Consider the following 24,164-nt stretch of genomic DNA (forward strand, 5'->3'; position numbering starts at 1 on the left):
CTGCACACAAAACAGAGATAGGGAGCTCAATGGCAAGAAAACGCCAGTAAAGAGGCATTTTGGGCATTCAGCGCCCAAAATGGGCATCCACTGGGCGCTGAACGCCAGTAAAGACAGCAATTGGGCGTTCAACGCCAGAAACAGGCACCCAATGGGCGTTGAATGCCAGTAATGGCAGCAACTGGGCGCTGAACGCCCAGGAGATCAGCATTTGGGCGTTGAACGCCCAAAACAAGCAGTGTTTGGGCGTTCAAACGCCAGGAAGACAGGGAGGAGCCAAATCCAGTTATCCCACACGTATTTCCATTTTAATTTTAGATTTTATGCTTCAATGCATGATTTTTACATGAACATATCAAGAACCCTGATTTCTAAAATCCTTAATTTCTAAAAATCCATCTTTCCAAATTCAATCCAACTCTTTTCAAAATCTTTTCTGAAAACAAATCTATCTTTTTCACTCAAAAATCTTTTCAACTAATCCATATCTTTTTCAAATATCCATATCATCTTTTTCAAAATTCAGAGTTATCTTTTTCAAAAATCTATCATATCTTTTCAAAATTAAACTCTATCTTCTATCTTATCTTTTTCAACTCAATCTTTTTATCTTATCTCTTCCAATTTTTCGAAAACCCACCCCCCCACCCCTTTAAAATTGGGTTCGGCCTCCCCCCTCCTCCATCAACAAGTGCACCTCGATCTCCTTCTATCCCTCTCCTTTCTTTTCTTTTGCTTGAGGACAAGCAAACCTCTAAGTTTGGTGTGTTTTTCCGAGATCACTAAGATCATGGCTCCCAAAGGAAAACAATCCAATCCAAGAGGCAAGAAAGAGAGCGTTCCAAAACCACTTTAGAATCAAGGGAAGTTCTTATCTAAAGAACATTCAGACCATTATCTTAAAGTAATGGGTCTGAGATCAGTGATCCCGGAAGTTAGATTCGATCTGAAAGAAGACGAATATCCGGAGATCCAGGAGCAAATTCGAATCAGGAACTGGGAAGTCCTAGCTAATCCTGAAACGAAAGTAGGAAGGAACATGGTCCAGGAGTTCTATGCTAATATGTGGCAGACTGACAAGCAAAGACTATCTGGAACAGCCTGCTACGAATTTTGGACCATGGTCAGGGGAAAGATTGTTCATATACCACCCCTGACAAGATCAGAGAGATATTAAAGCTACCTCAGCTAAAGGATGATCCAGACTCCTTCAACAGGAGGATGATGAGAGTAGACATTGGCCTGGATAAGATCCTAGAGGACATATGTATCCTTGGAGCCAGGTGGACCACCAACACAAAGGGCGTCCCAAATCAACTCAAGAGAGAGGATCTCAAACCAGTTGCTAGAGGATGGCTGGACTTCATTGGGCGTTCTCTGTTGCCCACTAGCAACCGTTCTGAAGTCACAGTTAAAAGAGCAGTGATGATTCATTGCATCATGACGGGGAAGGAAGTGGAGGTTCATCAGCTGATTTCCACTGAACTCTACAAGATAGCTAATAAAAATTCAAGAGAGGCCAGGTTGGCTTATCCAAGCGTGATTTCTCTGCTCTGCAAGGACGCTGGAGTCAAGATGGGAATAACTGAATATATCCTAATTGAAAAGTCAATCACCAAAGCATCAATGGAGAGACAACAAGCACAGGAGGATCCTATCAAGAAGAGAGCACAGGAATTCCTCCCAGAGATTCCTCAAGCAGAATATTGGGAATATCTTGAGACGTCTGTCACCAAGATACAGGAAGCTATGGAGCAAATAATAAAACAACAGAAGGAACACAATCAAATGCTGACCTATATGTTTAAAGAACAAGAGGAGCAGGGGCGTGACTTAAGGGAACTGAAGCGCCAAAAGCCTTCTCTACCAAGCATCCCAAGGATCAGAGGAACCCCCGTGCCCCAGAATAAAGGTTGTTAATTTCCAATTTCTGCCTTAACTCTGTGACAGTGTCCTTATAAAAGTTTACCTTAGAAGTCATATAATAGTAATTAGTATCTATTTGATTTTATCTCCAATTAAGCTATAGTTTATTTTTCTCATCATCATTAAACATGAATAAAATAGTAGATCTTTTGAATAAGAAGCAATAAAATTTTGAGTTTAATAAAAGAAATTCTAATTGGTTAAATGTGGTGGCAATGCTTTCTGAATCTTCTGAATGAATGCTTAAACAGTGCATATATCTTTTGAATTTGTTGTTTAAGACTGTTAAATATGTTGGCTCTTGAAAGATTGATGAACATGAGACATGTTATTGATAATCTGAAAAATCATAAAAATGATTCTTGAAGCAAGAAAAAGCAGCAAAGAACAAAGCTTGCAGAAAAAAAAAAAAGAGAGAAGAAGCAAGCAGAAAAAGCCAAAAGCTCTTAAAACCAAAAGGCAAGGGCAAATAAAAAGGATCCCAAGGCTTTGAGCATCAGTGGATAGGAGGACCTAAAGGACTAAAATCCTGGTCTAAGCGGCTAAACCAAGCTGTCCCTAACCATGTGCTTGTGGCGTGCAGGTGTCAAGTAAAAACTTGAGACTGAGCGATTAAAGTCAAGGTCCAAAGCAAAAAGAAGAGTGTGCTTAAGAACTCTGGACACCTCTAATTGGGGACTTTAGCAAAGCTGAGTCACAATCTGAAAAGGTTCACCCAGTTATGTGTCTGTGGCATTTATGTATCCGGTAGTAATACTGGAAAACAAAGTGCTTAGGGCCACGGCCAAGACTCATAAAGAAGCTGTGTTCAAGAATCATCACACTGAACTAAGAGAATCAATAACACTATCTGAATTCTGAGTTCCCATAAGATGCCAATCACTCTGAGCTTCAATGGATAAAGTGAGATGCCAAAACTGTTCAGAAGCAAAAAGCTACTAGTCCCGCTCATCTAATTAGGATCTGAGCTTCAATCAAAAACTCTGAGATATTATTGCTTCTCAACCTATTAGTCTTTTATTTTATTTGTCTAGTTGCTTGAGGACAAGCAACAGTTTAAGTTTGGTGTTGTGATGAGCGGATATTTTATACGCTTTTTGGGGTTAATTTCATATAGTTTTGAATATGTTTTAGTTAGTTTCTAGTTTATTTCCAGTAGTTTTTAGGAAAAATTCATATTTCTGGACTTTACTATGAGTTGTGTGTTTTTCTGTAATTTCAGGTATTTTTCTGGCTGAAATTGAAGGAGCTGAGCAAAAATCTGATTCAGGCTGAAAAAGGACTACTGATGCTGTTGGATTCTGACCTCCCTGCACTCAAAGTAGATTTTCTGGAGCTACAGAACTCGAAATGGCGTGCTTCCAATTGCGTTGGAAAGTAAACATCCAGGGCTTTCCAGCAATATATAATAGTCCATACTTTGCACAAGAATAGACGACGTAAACTGGCGTTCAACGCCAGTCCTCTGCCCAATTCTGGCGTCCAGCGCCAGAAAAGGATAAAAAACTGGAGTTGAACGCCCAAACTGGCACAAAAACTGGCGTTCAACTCCACAAATGGCCTCTGCACATGAATTGCTTAAGTCTCAGCCCCAGCACACACCAAGTGGGCCCCAGCACACCAAGTGGGCCCCAGAAGTGGATCTCTGCATCATCCATCATAGTCCACTCATATTTTGTAACCCTAGGCTACTAGTTTAGTATTTAAACGACTTTTAGAGACTTATTTTGGATCTCATGACATTTTCAGATCTAACTTTGTATTCTCTGACGGCATGAGTCTCTAAACCCCATTGTTGGGGGTGAGGAGCTCTGCTGTGTCTCGATGAATTAATGCAAGTATTTCTGTTTTCTATTCAAACACGCTTGTTCCTATCTAAGATGTTCATTCGCGCTTAACTGTGATGAAGGTGATGATCAGTGACATTCATCACCTTCCTCAAACCAAGAACGTGTGCCTGACAACCACCTCCGTTCTACATCCGACTGAATGAGTATCTCTGAGATCTCTTAATCAGAATCTCCGTGGTATAAGCTAGAACTGATGGCGGCATTCATAAGGATTCAAGGATTGAATGACTGTGACGAGCTTCAAACTCCTGAAGGCTGGGCGTTAGTGACAGATGCAAAAGGATAGTAAATCCTATTCCAACCGGATCGAGAACCAACCGGTGATTAGCCGTGCTGTGACAGAGCGCGTGAGCGTAGTTTTCACTGGAAGGATGGAAGGTAGCCATTGACAACGGTGATCCACCAACACACAGCTTGCCATAGGAGGACGTGCGTGCGTGAATCAGAAGACAGAGAAAAGCAGAGATTCAGAAGACAAAGCATCTCCAAAACTCCAACATATTCTCCATTACTGCACAACAAGTAACCTTTAATTTATGCTCTCTTGGTTATTCACAATTCAACTGATTAACATAATTGACTTCCTGACTAAGATTTACAAGATAGCCATAGATTGCTTCAAACCAACAATCTCCGTGGGATTCGACCCTTACTCACGTGAGGTATTACTTGGACGACCCAGTGCACTTGCTGGTTAGTGGTACGCGTTGTGAAAAGTGTGATTCACAATTCGTGCACCACTTTGTTTACTTGAGTTTTCCTAATTGTATAACATGCCTACCTGCTTATTGATCTACTTGTTGTATATGAATATTATCTGTGTTTTACTTATTTGCATTAATTGTGTTTGTCTGGTGCTGAGGAGGTTAGGTAGGCGGTGGCGATGGGATCGCACGGAGGTTAGGGTGGTGAAGGCTGTGGGATACAGCGGTGTGATTAATATTAGTTAGAATTCCCCTAAGTTTAGATAACCCGGTTTATGGTTTAAGTTCCTGATTTATTTATTTTGTTCTAAGCTTGAATATCCGTATGTGATGTGAAGCTCTAGGATCGCCTTCGGCGTCCCGAAGCCTTACATCTTACATTATTGGACACTGTTACCATACTAAGAACCTCCGATTCTCATTCCATACTTTTTTGTTGTTTTTCATATGCAGGTCGCAATCTCGGTGAGTTGTCTGGATGGTGACAAAGGCGGAGGATCTAGATACCTTTTGAGTCTCTTGATTTATTTTTCTATTCATCTCTCACTTTTATATTTTGTTTAGCCTAGAGGCATGTATTGAGAGATCAAAACTTGTATAAGCTGTTTTTACTGTCTGGTTTCATGTATGGTCTGTATATGGCTAGCTAGCTTAAACTCCGCGAGCCGGGGCTAGATTCTTATGATATTATACTATGATATTTTGATTATATGGTATCTATTTCTTGTACTTTAAGTTAGTAACTTCGCTAGTACGTTTTGCGCTTTTCAAATCCTATTAAATGAGCTATATGCTTCATTAGGCTTCTAGAATATATTATTTCCTTCCATATATAAATATGTATAAGCCTTAGGACTGTCGTAACCTCTAATTAACCTTGGCTTTACGGCTAGAGGTAAGGCTTAGGGTAATTGGGGTGTTACAACATGCTTCTTTGATTCCTTGCTATTTACATTTCTTGTCTCTTGCCATTAAGACCACAATCCCTCATAGCCAATAATTGATCACTTATTGCAATTCCTAAGGAGAATGACCCAGAACTTAAAACTCTCGGTTAATTGATTTAAATTGTGATAATTCTTGATTTAAACTTTGATGTGAGGATCCATTGCCGGTTTGGACTATACTTGCAACGAAATTTAATTTGTGAATTCCAAATCGGCATAAATCATATACATCACTGATTTATGCAATCTTGTGAAGCATTTCTTCTCTACCCCTGAAGAGATTGGAGAAATTAACAAAACTCTTATCACACTGATTCCCAAAAATGAACTAGTAACCACCTTCTGGCAAATGCAACCCATAAGCCTCTGCAATGTGTCTTACAAAGTGATAACCAAGATTATTGCTACCCGACTGAGGAGTTTGATGGGAAAACTTGTCCAACCTACCCAATGCAGTTTTATTCCGGGAATGCATAATTCTGATAATATTTATTATTTTCCAGGAGGTTTTCCATTCTATGCGAAATAAAAATGACCCAAATGTTGGATGGCTATCAAGATTGACTTCGAGAAAGCATATGACAGACTTAAATGGAGCTTTGTGGAGGACACTCTTCATGACATTGGCTTTCCTACCCAGACCGACAACCTTATCCTGTACTGTATCTCTACAGCCAAGTGGAGTATGTTATAGAATGGGGAGGACCTTGATAAGTTTACACCTTCGAGAGGGATTTGCCAATGGGATCCTATTTCCCTGTATATCTTCATTTTGTGCATCAAAAGATTATCCCATCTTATTAATGCGGTGGTTCATCATGGGTTCTAGAAGCCTATTCGCCTCAGGAAAGATGGCCCTAAGATATCCCACCTTTGCTTTGCTGATGACCTCTTTCTTTTCTTAGAAGCTCATCTAGAATAGGCTGATGTCATTAAGAGATGTTTGAAGGCCTTTTGTGATAGCTCAGGTCTAAAATTCAGTCAGGATAAGACTGGTGTCTTCTTCTCCAAGAATGTGGGAGATCTGGTTTGTACGGAGATTAGTGACGCTCTTCAGTTTTCTAGAACGGACGACATAGGAGAGTACTTCGGAGTCCCCCTCCTTCATTCTAAAGTAACCAAGTACATCTACAAAGAGATCATTAGTAAGTTGAATTCAAAACTGAATTCTTAGAAGGTATCAACTCTCTCTTTAGCTAGCAGGATAACTTTTGGTGAAATCTATTCTTTCATCTATTCTTTTTTATACTATGCAGTATGCTCTTTTACCTATTTTTACTTGTAATAGTATTGATCGTAAATGCAGGAGCTTTCTTTGAGGAGATACCAAAAATTCTAAAAAGATCCACCTCTTAAGCTGGGATAAAGTTTGTAAATCGAAGAAGGCTGGGGGTTTGGGTATCTGTCATGCGAGTAAGATGAACCATGCTTTTATGGTGAAGGCTGGGTGGGGTCTTGTTGAAAAGAAAGACTCTCTCTGGGGCCGTGTTATCATATCCAAATATAATGGAGCGAATGATATTATTCCAAGGGTTGAGAGGAAGTGGAATGAATTTAACCTGTGGAGAGGAATTTGTAAAGCTTGGCCAGATGTTTAGAAAAACCATATTTGGCGCATCAAGGAAGGCTCTATGATTAATTTCTGGAGCCATAATTGGGTACCGGAAGTGGGCCCTTTGAACCAATTCACCTCTCAGGTAAGTAACAGTTTTGATCCTTCTGGCTTTCTCACAGATTTTCTTACCGTTTCAAGGAGCTGGAATGTGGCAAAACTGATACGTGGCTATTGGAGGAGGTGGTCAAGAAGATTACGGCCATTGTGCCTCCATCGCCTTGGAAAAACAGTGATCAAATTGCTTGGAATGCTTCCTCGGATGGTACTTTCAACCTCAAGATAACCTATCAAAAGCTGAATGAAGATCACTATAATCAGAATAAGTTGTTTTCATTGATTTGGAAATGGAGAGGCCCATAACATATACACATGTTTCTCTGGTTGATTTCTCATGGTGCCATCCTAACTAACCTGGAAAGAACCAGACGCCATTTAACAACTGTCGCAATTTGCCCAAGATGTAATCGACAACATATTTTTTTGTCATTCCTAGGTGGCGCAACAAGACCCACGTAGTTAGGGTTAGAGACTATGATAAATAACTGATTCTGTAATGACCCAGGAGTAGCCGAGGTAGAAGGCAAGGACTGAGAAGTCCCATGGGAGCCAGTAGTCACCCTCCTTCTATCCCAACCACGAGGCTGCCTGGTGACACCTCTATCTGATGCCATGTCTATCTGAAACAATATAATTATATCATAATCTAATTGTCAAATCAATAAAAGATATATATATATTTTGAACCTCAAATCGTAGGTTTAAGCTTTACTCTAAGTATGGTATAAACTAATTGGCAAATTAATGTCCTTTTAACCAAGTACATAAACACTTTAAATTACTTTATCGTCAATAGGTCAACAACCTACATTCTACATCCCGAGGGTCATAATACCTCAAGTAAGTCACCCTCATCTTTGATATTACATAATTAAGATACTTGAGAAGAGAACATTGAAATTTAGTAACTTTAACTTTCACTAATTAAATTTACCCACAATTTTGAAAAATATTTTACAGTTCCTACAAATCTACCTAACCTCTTATTTCACAAGTTCTCAATCCACCACAACAATCAAAACTCAATTAAATTCACCAAATCTCATAAACATAATATGAAACTAAAAAAATACAATAATATATCCAAAGCTCAAATCTCCCTTATTAAATTAAAAACGAAAGTTCTTTGGACATTTCGATTTTACAAGTAGCATTGCCTAATTTCCCAAGTATGAGTCTTATAAACATAATATCAACAAGTATGAGTCTCATATGGACTACCATTCTGCATTAATTCAGTTAAAGATAAGATAAGAAATTTCTAGCAGCAGATCAAAATTTTCAATACTTTCAATAACTTAGGTAATTGTTGCTGAATAAACTTAGACATACATAATTTAACAAGAAGTAGAAAATTAAAGATTCATGGATTGAAACTCAAGAAGAAAATATTAAAATAAAATTAATCCATAAATATTTATCATAATAAATATAAAAGTATTGAATTCATAAACTTTCATCGTTGATTTTGAACCTATATCAAAATTGTCTTTGTGAGAGAAAATAATCACTCATTAGATCAATCTTGTTAGAAGACTCATCATTTATAATAAAACTTTTTATTCAACAATAATTTTCACTTTCCCCTTTCTTAAAAATTCACTTCTAAACTTAAATTTTAAACCCTAAATCTGAAATATAAATGTAACATACATAAATTAATTTTTAATAAAAAAAACCTCTTAAATCTATATCATCAATATAATTTATACTAGAAAGTTAAAACCTTTAGAATACATACAACAAGTACTCATTCTAAAAATACAAATCATAAAATTAATCTCTACAAGAGGGCTCCGACTAGCAGCAGTGGCAGTAGCGGGGACACAATGAACCATGTGACACAAGGAGTTCCAACACAGTCCACGCAGTTTTTGGAGGCTGTTGGTGGTAGCCGGTATTGGCGGGGAGAGAGAGAGAGAAAGAGAGAGAGAGAGGGAGGGAGGGAGGGAGGGAGAGAGAGAGAGAGAGAGAGAGGGTGCGCATTTTGAATTTAGGGCAAGTTTACCGTCGGATTTACTGGCGGATAAATCCGACAATAATGCATTGCGGGTCACCAAAATGCTGCATTCTACTAATTGAGTTATCCGCGGGTAAATTCGACACTAACGTTCACGTCTATTTTCCCCGTTTTTCTTCTAATTATTACCAGCAAATTTGCTGTCGGATATACAAATTTGCCCATAATAATTTCAGCTGACGAATTTATTGCTATGTCTGTTAGAAAATTTGACACAAATCTGCGACACTAAATTTAACGAAAAATCTAACGATATTTAACATTTTTCTTATAGTGTCTTCTGAGTTAATAGACATAATTTTCTATTTCTGAGTCACAAATTTTTCATCCCCAAATTGTGCAGTTTGTGGAGAAATAAGCATCGAATGCTTTTAAGATGGTGATTTCATCAAATTCATTTGTTTAGTTAATTTAATACATAATAAATATAAATTAATGATTCCTATTTTTATTAATATAGTCATGTATGTAATTAGGTATTGGATAAAGTAATATTGTGTGTCAAATATTGTAGGTAAATATTAATATTATTTTATACTTTTTTTAATCTTATTTTACCACTAATTCAATAATTTGGTTCATATGATTATTAGTTTTCTAGTTCAATATCACCTTTTTTTTCCAAAGGAATATGACTACTAAATATGAACAAAATCCAACTTCTTTCGCTGGAAACTTATATTAATAAAATACAATGGCATGATTGTCAAATGGATATGATAGGAGAGGTTCAGTGAATTGAATCAGATATGGTTAAAATCTAGATTCGATCTCATCGGATATTGAATATATTCATAAAATATAAAATTTATTAAAAAGTTTATTTTTATAAAAAAATTATTCTTTTAAACTTGTGTATTCTTAAATATTATTAAACTATTTTTTTTTAAACAAAACGTTAAAATAATACCACATATATTTTTAAAAAATTATGAATTAAAATAAAATATAAACACAACATATATATTTTTATTTATTTATTTATTTATTTATTATTTAATGTAGATATATGGATATGTAGCTTGAATCTATGAAAACAAATGTGATATCCATGATGCGATTCCATTAGAGTGCGAATCGGATCCAAATCAATTTGACATTCTGCGGATTGGATTATATTTGTAATTTGCAGATAAATACGAATAAATACTTCTAAGGATGAATTGATGATAAACAAATATCTGAGACTATGAAGACATTTCTAGTCACTACAAGTAAGAAAGTAAAAGTCTTGGGGTGCCTACCACTTGCAACACAATCCAAAAAAAGGCTAACGAATGTAACCTACGTAAATATATTTACATTACAATGAACAAGAATTTTACAGAATGAAGATATACAAATTCTTTTTTTTTTTTTGCCATTGTCAAATATAAGCATCAAACTTTTTTGTCATTCATTTTGTATTGTAAAATCTGTAAAATATACCAGACTCGTACAAAATGAATTATATAATATATGACATCGATATTGACATTAAAAAAAGTGTGTGAATCATTAATAATGATGCGTGGGTTGCAAGAGGGGTGACCTGCCGGTGTTGTATGGTGAATAATAATTATCATTATTACTATTATTATATCTCAAAGGAGACAAAACCAATTGATTAGGGGCCCTGGGTAACCTTGGGCTTGATGATATGGGCCTATTCTTGGGCCTATGTGAGTGGTTATTACTAGTTAGTGGAAGCCTTTCTAAAGTAGATAAAATATCAAGCATCTGAGGCCTGAACTTGGGCTCACTAATGCATTGCAAAGCAAGAAGAGCAACTATATAAGCTGCCCTTTGTGAGTATTGTCCTGCTAACTTAGTGTCCATGATCCTGAACAACTTCCTCCTATCACCCAAATAGGGTTTTGCCCATTCCACAAGATTATGTTCCATCCCAGATTTTGTTACCTCAATTGCACGCCGTCCAGTTAGTAATTCCAATAGTACTACTCCAAAACTATACACGTCACATTTTGTAGTTAGCCGACCTGAAAAAGGGGTCCAGAACAAATAATCAATAGCATAATAAAAGTCAGGAAAGATTTTTAAGGATATCAAAAATAGCATTGTTCGAGTTATTTTAACTATTAATCTCAATAATAAAATATTTACATGATTAAGATTGATGATTAAAACTATTAAACATCAGTATTTATAATATATTTGAAATTTTTTCTAAAAGTTATATCGTTGTTGATTTCTTTTTAGGAAAAGACTAGGAGGTTAGCACTTTTAGCATAAAGATGAAGAGAAATGGCTGGTATTGATTCGAATGTAAGGCAAAAACAAAAAGAAAAGTTGTTGATGAGCGAAAATTTCTAAATTTTTTTATTCAATGATAAAATCTAATGAGTAGTATTAGAGTTGAAATATGAATTGAAATAAAAAATTTAGCCGATACCAGATGGAGTGGGGATTATTTACCAGCATTGCCATATAAGATATGAATGATATGCATGGAAACTATACAAATTTTGGAAGAAAAAATGAAACCTACCTGTAAGGATATATTCAGGAGCAGCATAACCTACAGTGCCCAAGACCTGAGTAGAAACATGACTTCGATCACCAATGGGCCCTGCTTTCGCCAATCCAAAATCAGAAAGTTTTGCATTAAATTCCTGCATTTAATTAATCAATAATTTTAATTAGTAAAAGTACTACACAGGAATTAATAAAATGGGCATACATACATATCAGAAATGCTTGAAAAATAATAAAAATTAGTCTAAATAATTCTAAAGTTATTTTATTTTATATTTATTATCTATTTTTGAAATAAATAGATAATCTTAAATATAATAAATATGTAATTTTAGATGTTATATACATAAAATTATAGATATTAAGATAAATAAAATAATTTTTGATTATTGTCTCCCTAATATTATTGATGTCCATACCAAATCTAATAAAATGTTAGAAGTCTTGAAGTCTCGGTAGATGACTTGTTGCTCAGATTCATGTAGGAAGGTTAGTCCTCTAGCAGCATCAATAGCAACTTTCATTCTTGTTGTCCAAGGAAGCGTTTCATTCCCCTCTACATCCAATATTCAATCTTTTATATTAAATATGGACCAAGCTAAGATTTATGTGATAGTTTTTGTAGTAATTAAGCAGCAACAACCAACATACTATGAAATAGGTGATTTTCTAAGCTTCCTTTTGGCATGTATTCATACACCAGAAGTCGATTATCCCCTTCAAAACAGTATCCAATAAGTCTCACTAGATTTGGATGATGAAGTTGTCCAAGATGATTTACTTCACTCTGTAAATTATGCATGAAAATTCTATATAATTTGGTGATTCATTTGAAACTAAATTAAGATGTTTACTCTCGTACAGAATAAAATTGCCTAGAGAATATAAAAAAATAAAAAGAAATGATCAATTATGTGAATTTTATCACTTTTTTAAATAAAATATAATTTCATTATCAAATATGCCAATACTCTGTATTCTGTATTATTTACTCTATATGTGAGTATTGCCCGTGAATTAATAGGTAGCAATTAATAAGAAACCTACCAACCACTCCTTATGACCTTGAAAACCTTGAGGTTTAAGCTTCTTTACAGCTACAACAACAGTTCCAATTCCAAAGGTAGGGTCAAATGAATGAGCATTAATCCATCCCTTATAAACATAACCAAATCCACCTTCTCCTATTAGATTCTCATGATCAAAGTTTCCAGTAACATTCTTAAGATTATTGAATGTGAAGGATTTTAAATGAGGGGATGAAATTAGTAGTATGTCGCCTTCAGATCTTGATGTTGCTAGAACAATCTCATCATCTTTACCATAATCATCATCATCAACATGTTGTATTGGTGGTGGTGGTAACAATAATGTGCTTCTTTTTCTATAATAACCTCCTTTTGTAGCACCTGCAAAATAATTTTTTTGTTACTATTAAATCAATAAATATAACGAAATAAAGCCAAAAACAAATACAAGATCAAAAACTTAACATTAATATCAAAAGGAAAATCAACACATTATGTAATACAATCAAAACATACAACTAGTCTTGCAATATTAACGAGAAATTGGAAATTGAAACAAAAACACACATGCACAATAATAACAACACCAAAAGCATAACCTAACTATTGCATATATGCATGATGTATATTCAATCATATACCTATTAATTTGAAATTAAAGCACATAATAGACAAAAACATAGTAACGGACGTACCTATAGGATTATTTGGGTATGGCGTGGTGATATCAGAACTTTCTCGAATGCAATTTCCCATTAAAAAAAGAAAAAGAAAAAAATTTCTTGAATAATCAGCATAGAAAATACGAGTAACAATCCATCTTAAATTTCATGCATGCAACATTTCATCTATGGTTATGATTCTCGTGCATGTATTGTCCTTCTCCGTCCCTTTTTAAATTTCCAGAAAAGGCAACAAAAACATAGAATAATGATAATGTTTCATTGCATTTTTTGTTTCATATAATAAACTATAAATAAACATATCTATTAACATATTAAATATATGGACGCATTGTGTGTTTATTATTGATAGAAAAATTTGCTGATGTATTTCGATATAAGCAGGACGGACCCACACACAAGTACGTGGGTGCATTTAGTCTGATAAAATTTTAGGAAAAAAGAAAGTATACACAAATTATATATATAATGTCTCCATTGAACAATGTATTCATCCCTATGTTTAAAGAAATTTTATGTTGTGCAAAACAAAATTATATTATTAACTATGAACATAATGATAAAAGGTTTTGTATTACATAAATTTAATCTATTGAAATTGAAAAAAATATCATATCTACTTGAACTAAAACACAAACAATAATTAATTATCTAAAATCAAATTTGACTTCTCAAATATAAATAAAACTATTAGTATTTAATAGTTTTTCTTAAAAGTTTATTGATATATACATATCATTTACATATTGTATATATACATTATATATTTATTTTTATTATTTTATAAATTTGGTCTTACATATAATAGTTGTTTTTATAAAAGAAAATTCTTTCATAAATATTATAGAAATCAATTCTTCAACTAAATGACAAAAAATAGTTGACTAATTTTTTAATAGAAAGAGAGATATTAATTTTCTAACCTATATATAAAAATAAGGGTTAAGTATTTTTTCGTCCCTAAGGTCTGGGGTGAAAATCAAATTCGTCCCCGACTTTTTTTGTTATTAAAATCATCTTCAACGTTACAAAACGTTATAAAATCGTCCTTTACTACTTCAATTTTATTATCTTGACCAAATTACCTTTTATAATTAATTAAAATAATATTAAAAAACAAAACAACCCCATCCCCCCCCCCCCACCCGAACTCAACCCTGTTTCTCTTCAGTTTCTTCCCTCTCATCCCCTTCTTCCTACCCTTCCTCCTACCCCTTTCTTTGGAACCCCCCTCCCAACCACAACCCCAATTCTTCTTCTCTCTCTTTTCACCACCGTATCATCTCCGCCCCCGCCTTCTTCTCTACCTTCTTCTCCCGAACGAGGTCCACAACCTTGCCGCCCAGTCCCACGTTGCCGTCTCTGTCGACAGCAAAACGCGCCGAACCAGCGAGTCCAATCATGTGAGCGTTGCAAGAGGTCACTGCCATAGACAGCGAAGAAGTCTATGACTCTGTCCCTGCGATTGGCTTGCAAGCCATGAACGACGTAGAAGCGAAGAAGAGAAGTTTGGATTTTGGAGAGCGTAGAAAGGAGACGAGGGCAACGATCCTATCGGCTTGGAATTTGGGAACGTAGAGGGAGAAGATGAGGCCGATGATCTTATCGACGTGGAAGCCCTTTCCAAGATCGGTTCGGAGCTCAGAGTCGTAAGATTGGAGAGTATTGGTGAAGCCTCAGAAGACGAGGAACTCCCGAACCAGCTCCTCTGCGTACTGCATGTTCTCCATTAGCAGAGATAGTGTGGGTTGGGGACTTGCAGAACACGACGCTCTTTTAGAGCGTTTGTTGGCTGTTTTCTACTTTACTAATTGTTCAAGTGGTGGTGTTTGGCTGTTTTAGGGGGTTTTGGATTCATCTTCGTTCCTCTTTTTTTCATTCTTCCTTTGTTTTTTGAAGAACATAAACATCATTTTTTTAATTCTTTTTAATTTTTGTGGTTGCTGATTTTGGATTTGAAGTGCGATTGATGATTGTTGAATTGTTGTCAAATTTAAAATTTTTAGTGATTTATTTTGTGGTTGTTGTTGCTGCTGAATTTGCTATTGTTGAATTTGCTGAATTTGTTTTTGTTGCTGCTGAAGAAGAGAAGAAGAATTATTGTTACTGAATTTAGTTGTTGCTGTTGCTGAAAGAGAGAAGAAGAATTGGAGTTTTTTAGGTGGGAGAGGCAGAAGAAGGGGGATTCCGAAAAGAGCAGAAGGAAGGGGATGGGAAGGAAGAGACATCGGGGGTGGGGGTGGGGGTAGGGGGAGGGTTTTTTGTTTTTGTTTTTGATTTTTATTATTTTTATTAATTGTTAAGGGTATTTTGGTCAAAATATTAAAATTGAGATAGAAAAGGATGATTTTATAACGTTTTGTAACGTTGAGGATGATTTTAATAAGAAAAAAAGCTCGGGGACGATTTTGATTTTGACCCAAGACCTTAAGGACGAAAAAAGTACTTAACCCTAAAAAGAATTATGGTTCTTAATTTGATAGAAATTTGTATCTTTCTCACATCACAAATTTATTTATTTACTTTTATATCTCTTACACAATTATAGTAAAATTCTATACTGTTGGCTAAGACAGTAATATATTTATTTATTGTGGAAATGAATACAAAGGACTTCAATCGGTAGATGTAAGAATTGGTATTTAATTTTGTGTCCCAAGCTCACTGAATAGGTACCCTTCTTTTCTTTGCTCCATATTACCATATCTCTTCCTTTCCTAATTAGCGTGTTTAGGATAGTTTAGATTGTATTTGTTTCAAAAACTATTGTAAGTAGCTCTTTATTCTAAGTTCTGCTTTGTTAATAGCTTATTAACCCAAACCAAATTCTAAAAATTATTCTAAATCATAGGACATGAAATTAGTGGGTGATTAGATATACAATTTTCTCTCCATATTTGCAACTGTATTCTCGTGTCAACCTGTCAACCCATCTTCTTCTCATCGATACCTTTCTTCCCATTTAATCCATTATAATCTATTTTTCCCTTGCTTCTGCCCCCACCAGAATTTTAGCATTTGTCTTGTAGTTCAACAACTAAAGTTTTTGGAAGGTTAAAACACTCAAACGTGTAAATTGAGATTGCTAAATCCACTGACTTAATTAAAACTTCTTTACCACTTGCTGAAAAAAAAAAGATCTCTTCCAAATGTTACAATTTTTTAGTGACTTTATCTTTGATGAAGCTAAATATATCTTTCTTTAATCTATGTATTAATGCAAGGAGCCCTAGATATTTATTTTGTATTCCGACATGTGAAATTTGCAGCATACACTACAAGAAAAACACCCATTCAAGTACACTTGAAAAGTGTAGTCAAAATTAAAAAAAATGATGCCTTAGGCTAAGGCTACGCTTTTCGGGCTTCGGAGACGCTTTAGTGGGGGATGCTTATTCAGCCGTTGCATATTCTCAAAGGCTACGCTTTTCTGCACCAAGGGCTATGCTTTTGGCGTTTGGGAATAGGGTGCGCTTTTTAAGGGATGCTATCCAGGACCAAAGGCTACGTTTTTCAACGCTACTGCATCACCTGTAAAGCATAGCCACATTGTATACCATGACTACCATTTATAAGTGTAGCCTTAGGTCCCTCATTTTTTTTAAATTTTCTGTATATATATATATATATTCTAATAATTTTTTGTACAACCTAATATTTAGTAATATGATTACATATATAATTTTGCATTTTTAATTAAATTAGTTAAATATTATAGAATGAAAAAAAATACATAATAATACTAAATAATTTCTTTAAATAATAAAAATGATCTTTAAACAAAATATATTTATAATGAACCAAAAGTATTAGAATGAACATAATTTTGAATATTCAAACACCTCACACTAAATTAAACATACCCATATCAAAATATACATGAGACCGCTTAGAGTTTACTACTAATAAACTACGAAAAGCTAAAATATTATATCCTACATAAGTATCTTCCAATAAAACTCATTAATCAATCATCTTTCAATTTCCAACACTCCATCTCTGCCAATTAACCATCATATGATAAACACCTTCAAAATTATCCTTCATAATTATATAAAAAATATTAGGCAAACTAAACATGGCAGTGGATGCATGCTGCAGTTGCTATTCTTATCAAATTGGCAATGTAATCTAACCGTTTTAAAAAACATTTAACTATTCAAATGGGATTAAAAAAAGCATGTAAGTATGTAACAATTCATGCATTGCAATAATGATGTGTAATTTGATCTAAAATCACAGAAATTAACAATCTCATGAGTTTTAAACTTTTAATCATCACCAGATATTGCTCTTACGAACATCACCAAACAGATGCAGGTTCTTGATAAAAGGCATTGGGACCTTTAAAAATTATTTTACCAACATTTAATTGTATATAAAATGCAGTTAAAAATATTCATTAAATATATGAGGATAAAGGACATCCCAAGTAGAGATCCTAGATCAAATTCTATGACAATTATACTACACCAGTTGAAGTTTAACATATCCGCTTCCTATAAAGTTTCTTATTCTTACATTCATTACCTTAATACCTTTCAATATGGATATTACTACTCTTCTACATCTTATATCCTAAATGCATCTCATGAGGGAAAAATATCATACAAACAATAAAGAATCCATGACAAAAAATTACCTACTACACTTATAAAATATAATCAGGGAACCGATTGCCAGAGAAATAGTTGTCCATGCCCAAAATAACAACAGTAATCTTTTTAAGGTCAGGAGCTTCCACAAATGAGATTTTTCAGCAAGTCATCTTCATAGAAAAATAAGTAATATATTTGTGCATTAATACAATATAAATGGAACTAGTTATTTTGTATGTTCAAAATGTAATATAGGAGCATTTGAAAAATTACCTTGTGTGCCACAAGATGTGGTGGAACATTCTTCTTTTGCAATTGTTCTAGGTTTGCAAGAAGATGGTTAATTATAAGCCTCAAATTAACCCAAACAAATGCATGCAAACATAGAGTATGTTAGTGACATAATTGACACTAAAATCTCTGCTGCTGAATTCTGTTTTATAGAGGGGTGGACTAAGATAATATAAGAGAGAGATTATGAATTTACCTTCTCATAGGCAAGGGCATCCGGTTGTGCAAAGAAACTTGACATTAGCTCATCATGATTGCTCCCTACCTCACCTGCACGAAGCAAATTAGTTATAAATTGTGGTTAGACTACAAGATCGTAATTAAAAAATAGAGTTTAAATTCTATGCACCCTTCAACATAAAACACTTTTACATTAAAATCCAATCTGGTGCTACCACGTAAATATCTAGTTAACATAGTTGTAACACTTTCATGAAATTTTTTATGAATTTTTGTCTCATCAACCATAATAATCAATTAAAACTACACATTAGTGTTAAAAAAAACACAAACTAACATTCAAATACAAATTATAGCAAAATATCTCTATCTATGTTGTTTGTTCCTAGTTTACCAAAATCAATCTCACCAGGTTCAAATGGTAGAGGTACCCCATCAATCAAAACTCCCTTTCCATTACTTTCCATGCTAACCTAATTTCAAACAAGCAGGAAAATATAAGAACAGAGAAAATAACAATAAAGTGCCTGAGGCTTTAAATCACAAGGCTATAACAAACAAACCTGTTGAATGTGTGGGGCAAGCTTCTCCAAGGCTTGAGAATAAATATGTGTTGTGTGGGGAGTAGTTTTGCAGTGTTCATACAAACTCAAGCAATATGTGGACTAATAAGAGGAAACAAAATTAAACACTCAGAAAAATCTTAATAGATTCATAGCTACAAGAACCCACTTTTAAAAAAACAAAATTAAAAGAAATAAATTTGCAAACAAAGTTTAATAATCTTGTCCCACTAGGTGTAGATAGTTTCCAAAGATTAGACAATACACAAAACAATAAAGACAATAACAATAACTAAAGTTAGATACATGAAACAACCAATGCTATTGTTCCCTGTCATAAGTCATCTTTGTGTTTATCCCATTCATTTTCAAATCTCTTCTAATAATTTCTGCTAAAGTTTTCTTTGTTCTTCCTCTCCTCTAAAATACATCATTTGTAACTAACTCAAGAAATCTCCCCTAACCTCTCTGAAGCTCAGGAAGCTGTAAGAAAATTAACGGACAGAAAGGAATCAAAAAATACAACAACAATATAAGTAGTGCACCAAACAACAATAGAAATCAACAATTTCAGGAAATCAGAGTAGTCCATAAACCAACAACCCTTAACATAACAGCCACAGTACCTGAAAAGCTAAAAATAATTGGGAAACATCAAAACCAAAAACAACAACAACAACAACAACAACAACAAAGTCTTTTCCCACTAGGTAGGGTCGGCTACATGAATCAAACAACGCCATTGTGCTCTGTCATGTATCACGTCTACAGAGAGACCGTTTACATGTAGATCTCGTTTGATCACCTCATGGATGGTCTTCTTAGGTCTTCCTCTGCCTTTCACCCCTTGTCCATCTTCCATCTCATCCACCCTCTTGACTGGGTGTTCTGTCGGTCTTCTTCTCACATGTCCAAACCACCTGAGACGCGATTCAACCATCTTTTCCACAATAGGTGCTACTCCAACTCTCTCCTTTATATCTTTGTTCCTTATTTTATCCAATCGCGTATGACCACTCATCCATCTCAACATCTTCATCTCTACCACACTCAGCTTATGTCCGTGCTCCCCTTTGGCCGCCTAACACTCCGTACCATAAAGCATAGCCGGTCTTATAGCAGTGCGATAGAATTTGCCTTTAAGTTTTATAGGCACCTTTTTGTTGCATATAAAACCATATGCAATTCGCCATTTTGACCAACTTGCTTGGATCCTATGATTTACATCCTGTTCAATCTCTCCATTATCTTGTATGATACACCCAAGATACTTAAACCTTTTAACTTTTGGTAGGATGTTTTCTCCAATCTTCACTCTATATTAGGGTTTTCCCTTCTCAGACTGAAGTTACATTCCACATATTCCGTCTTGCTACGGCTTATGCGCAGACCAAACACTTCTAAAGCTTCTCTCCATAAGTCCAACTTCTTATTTAGATCTTCCCTTGACTCTCCCATAAGGACGATATCATCGGCAAAAAGCATGCACCATGGCACAAGCTCTTGGATGTGCTCTGTGAGTACTTCCAAGACTAATGTGAAAAAATATGGGCTTAAGGATGATCCCTGGTGTAATCCTATACCAATAGGAAATTCCTCTGTCACACCATCTTGAGTCTTCACACTAGTTGTGGCCCCATCATACATGTCTTTAATTGCACGAATATATGCGATCCTTACTCTCCTCTTTTCTAAAACCTTCCATAAGACCTCCCTTGGCACCCTACCGTATGCTTTTTCCAAATCAATAAACACCATATGTAAATCCCTTTTATTACTACGATACCTCTCCATCATCGTTCTTAACAGGTATATCGCTTCGGTGGTGGATCTGCTTGGCATAAATCCAAATTGGTTCTCTGTTACTTGTGTCTCTTTTCTCAACCTCCGTTCTATCACCCTTTCCCGTAACTTCATGGTATGGCTCATGAGCTTGATCCCTCTATAGTTTTCACAACTTTGTATATATCCCTTATTCTTGTAGATAGGTACCAAGGTGTTTTTTCTCCACTCATCAGGCATCTTCTCTGACCTTAAAATCTCATTAAAAAGCTTGGTTAACCAGTTGATGCCTTTCCCTCCAAGGCCCTTCTAAACCTCAATCGGGATATTATCAGGTCCTACTACCCTGCCATTCTTCATCTGCTTTAGAGCCTCTTTTACCTTGAAGTCTCGAATCCTTCGATAGTAGTCAAAGTTTTGATCTTCTTCCCTTGTGCATAACCGATCAAGGCTCGGAAGAGTCTTCTGTCCTTCATTAAATAACTCGTAGAAGTAGCTCTTCCACCTTTCATTAATCATCTCTTCTTGAGCCAGCACCTCTCCATCCTTATCCTTTATGCACTTAACCTGATCCAAATCTCTCGTTCTTCTTTCACAGCTCTTTGCGATTCTATATATACTTTTTTCTCCTTCTTTCGTGCCCAAAGACTGGTAAAGACCCTCATATGCTCTTGTTCTTGTTTCACTTACAGCAACTTTTGTCTCTTTCTTAATTGCCTTATATTTTTTCCAATATCTACATTACGGCATAAAGACCACTCTTTAAAGTACTCCCTTTTTTATCTTTATCTTTTCTTGTACACTCGCATTCCACCACCAAGACTCCTTGTCTATTGGTCCTATGATCGGTTTTTTAGCAAGGTACGGAATATATCATCCAATATTCAATATGATTCCACGAGATCTAGTTTCATTCAAGTAACAGATTCTAGCCAATTGAAAGGATCTTTTGAAATGAAACTAGATCTCATGGAATCATATTGAATATTTGATGATACATTCCGTACCTTACTAAAAAACCGATCCTTGTTTACTAACCACACATTATCTAACCAAATCCAATTCTCTCTCGATATGCTCCTCAAAAAATCCAATTCGTGCGAATTTTTCCTCCAACTAACGAAGAGATCTTGGTGGCATCTTAGAATGATCCTTTTGTCGACGGATGCTCTTATTATACTCGTCGTCTTTGAAGGATGAGAACCGACTATGTATGTAGCACCTACATCGAGAATTTAAGTATTGTATACGTCATTAGTCCGATCCTTTGTAGGAACTACCCATAATAACGAACTTGCAAAATGAATCTGTTTATCATAAAGGGATTCATTGTTCCTGACTCTACTTCACCTTAATTGTTATTTGAACAAGTAAAGTTATGTCATTCCTTTATATTCACCAAAGCTTTCTTTTGTTGTTCTTCTAATAACTTCTGCCATCTCCCTCCAAATCTCTTCTGCGCTTCCTTTCCCATCCCACTTTGCCTCTTCTCCTACCCGTCTTAGGAAGCTTCTTCGTTCCTTACCTTTCATCCGCCACCACCTCGTCCTTAGGTTCTTCGTATGATGTCTTTTTCTCAACTTTTGCTCAATGCAAAAATCCATGACGAGCACCCTATGTTGTGTTGTCAAACTCTCCCCCGGGATAATTTAACAATTAATACAAAATTTCTGGTCGATTCTCCTCAACAAGAAGAAGTCGATTTGAGAGCTTGTCATGCCACTCTTATAGGTTATAAGATGTTCGTCTCTCTTTTTAAAACATGTATTTGTGATGAAGAAGGTCAAAGGTTGAGGAGAGGTCCAAAATAGTTTTACCCTCGGCATTGATTACCCCGAAACCCTGGCCTCTATGAATACTTCCATACCCAGTTACTTCTCTTCCAACATGGCCATTTAAATCTCCTCCTAAGAAAATCTTATTTGACGAAGGTATACCTTGGACCAAACTCTCTAGATCCTCCCAAAACCTTATCTTGTGTTGTTCGTCCGAACCCACTTGCGGTACATAGGTGCTAATCACATGAAAAGCACCTCCCTCCACCACAAGTTTGATAGAGATGATCTAATCTCCCACCCTCTTGACATCTACTACGCCCTTCTTCCACTGCCTATCCACAATAATACCAACCCCATTCCTATTCTTCACCTTTCCTGTATACCAAAGTTTGAAACCAGAAGTATCCAACTCCCTAGCCTTCGCACCAACCCATTTTGTTTTTTGTAGGCACATAATGTTAATCTTCCTTCTTGTCATGGTGTCCACCACCTCCATGGACTTTCCTGTTAGAGTGCCTATGTTCTATGTCCCAAATCTTAACCTTTTGTCGCTCTGACCTTTACCTTTTACTTTGTGAACTAGCTTATTTACCCTCGTCTGTTCACGAAAATGCGGGAACCCTTGCTCATTTAACACTACATCCGGGTACCAATACAGCGGCTCTTGCTCATTTGACACTGTACTCGAGCCATACAACACGTTGCTTCCGGGCAACGACCTAGCTTTAGCGCAATAATGTCTTTGATTCATGTCATGGGGGTTCGACTATATTTTTATGTTGGTTGTCGAAGACCTAACACAACCCTCCTCCTTTATCCGGGTTTGGAACCGGCTATGTACCGCAAGTATAACATAGGCGGAGTTATCAAAACTAAAAACAAATTAAAAATAAAACATGATGCTTCTTAATTAAAAAATAAATAATCGCAGAACCTCCCCTAATCAGAACAATAATCAAAACCCCTAATCAAAAGTTCCAATCATCAAAATCCCTAATCAGAACAATAATTATTTACCTGTGCTTGAGCAGGGGTCAAAGAAGAGAGAAGAAGAAGACTAGCGGCAGAGAAGAAGAGGACGACCAGGGACAACACTGTCGTAACCGAGACAGAAAAACCAGTTGTCGTTGTTGAGGGTCAGAGAAGTGTCATCGCACTTTGTGTTCATTGTCGTTGAGGGTCGTCAACTCGTCATCACTGAGAGGCGAGAAGCAGCACAGCACCGTCGTGACTCTGATGCTGGTGAGTGGTGACGAGAGCCGTGATGCTGGCTGGTTAGAGACAAAGAGAGGGTTGAGAGGGAAAGGGTGATGGCAGATGGTGAGAGGCAAAGAGAGGACTGAGAGAGGAAAGGTGGCGACACCATTCGTGAGCTGTGAGTGGGACCGAGGGTGCATGGCTGCGTCTTGTGGTGCTGAGAGAAGAGGGCTGTGTGCAGACCCTAGAGTGTATGATAGTATGTGGTTTGGTGAAAAAGAAACAAAAAATTACTAAGTGTTTGTGTATTTGGCCCTTGATACATTAGGCATCACTTTTAAAGTGCACCCAAAACATAATAAATAGGTTACTTCTTAAAGCGCTTCCTTTGGTATGAAAAGTGTACCCATAGATATCAATATAAGGCTACGCTTTATAAGAGATCTTTATTGTATCTAAGGCTACAGTTT

The 24,164-nt window shown here is 35.8% G+C and overlaps 1 protein-coding gene across 1 annotated transcript; it reads right to left on the minus strand.

Moving 5' to 3' along the window:
- Positions 1-5,755: 5,755 nt before the first annotated feature.
- LOC112721707 (probable serine/threonine-protein kinase PBL18) lies at positions 5,756-13,378 on the minus strand. The gene is made up of 8 exons (XM_072206079.1): positions 13,318-13,378; positions 12,642-13,003; positions 12,246-12,381; positions 12,014-12,150; positions 11,608-11,731; positions 10,796-11,098; positions 7,172-7,259; positions 5,756-5,870 (listed from the first exon to the last, which is right to left on the minus strand). The coding sequence occupies exons 1-8, from the start codon at positions 13,376-13,378 to the stop codon at positions 5,756-5,758; spliced, it is 1,326 nt and encodes a 441-aa protein (XP_072062180.1).
- Between the last annotated feature and the right edge of the window lie 10,786 nt (positions 13,379-24,164).

Source organism: Arachis hypogaea, chromosome 11 (genome assembly GCF_003086295.3).
Source record: "Arachis hypogaea cultivar Tifrunner chromosome 11, arahy.Tifrunner.gnm2.J5K5, whole genome shotgun sequence".
NCBI classification, from domain to species: domain Eukaryota; kingdom Viridiplantae; phylum Streptophyta; class Magnoliopsida; order Fabales; family Fabaceae; genus Arachis; species Arachis hypogaea.

Coding starts and splice junctions, on each gene's coding strand:
- LOC112721707 (XM_072206079.1), bottom strand. CDS start 13,378: ATGGGAAATTGCATTCGAGAAAGTTCTGATATCACCACGCCATACCCA. Junction 12,151..12,245: donor AGAAAATCACCTATTTCATA/GTATGTTGGTTG, acceptor TATTGGATGTAG/AGGGGAATGAAACGCTTCCT. Junction 5,871..7,171: donor CATTCCAGCTCCTTGAAACG/GTAAGAAAATCT, acceptor TGCATTGGGTAG/GTTGGACAAGTTTTCCCATC.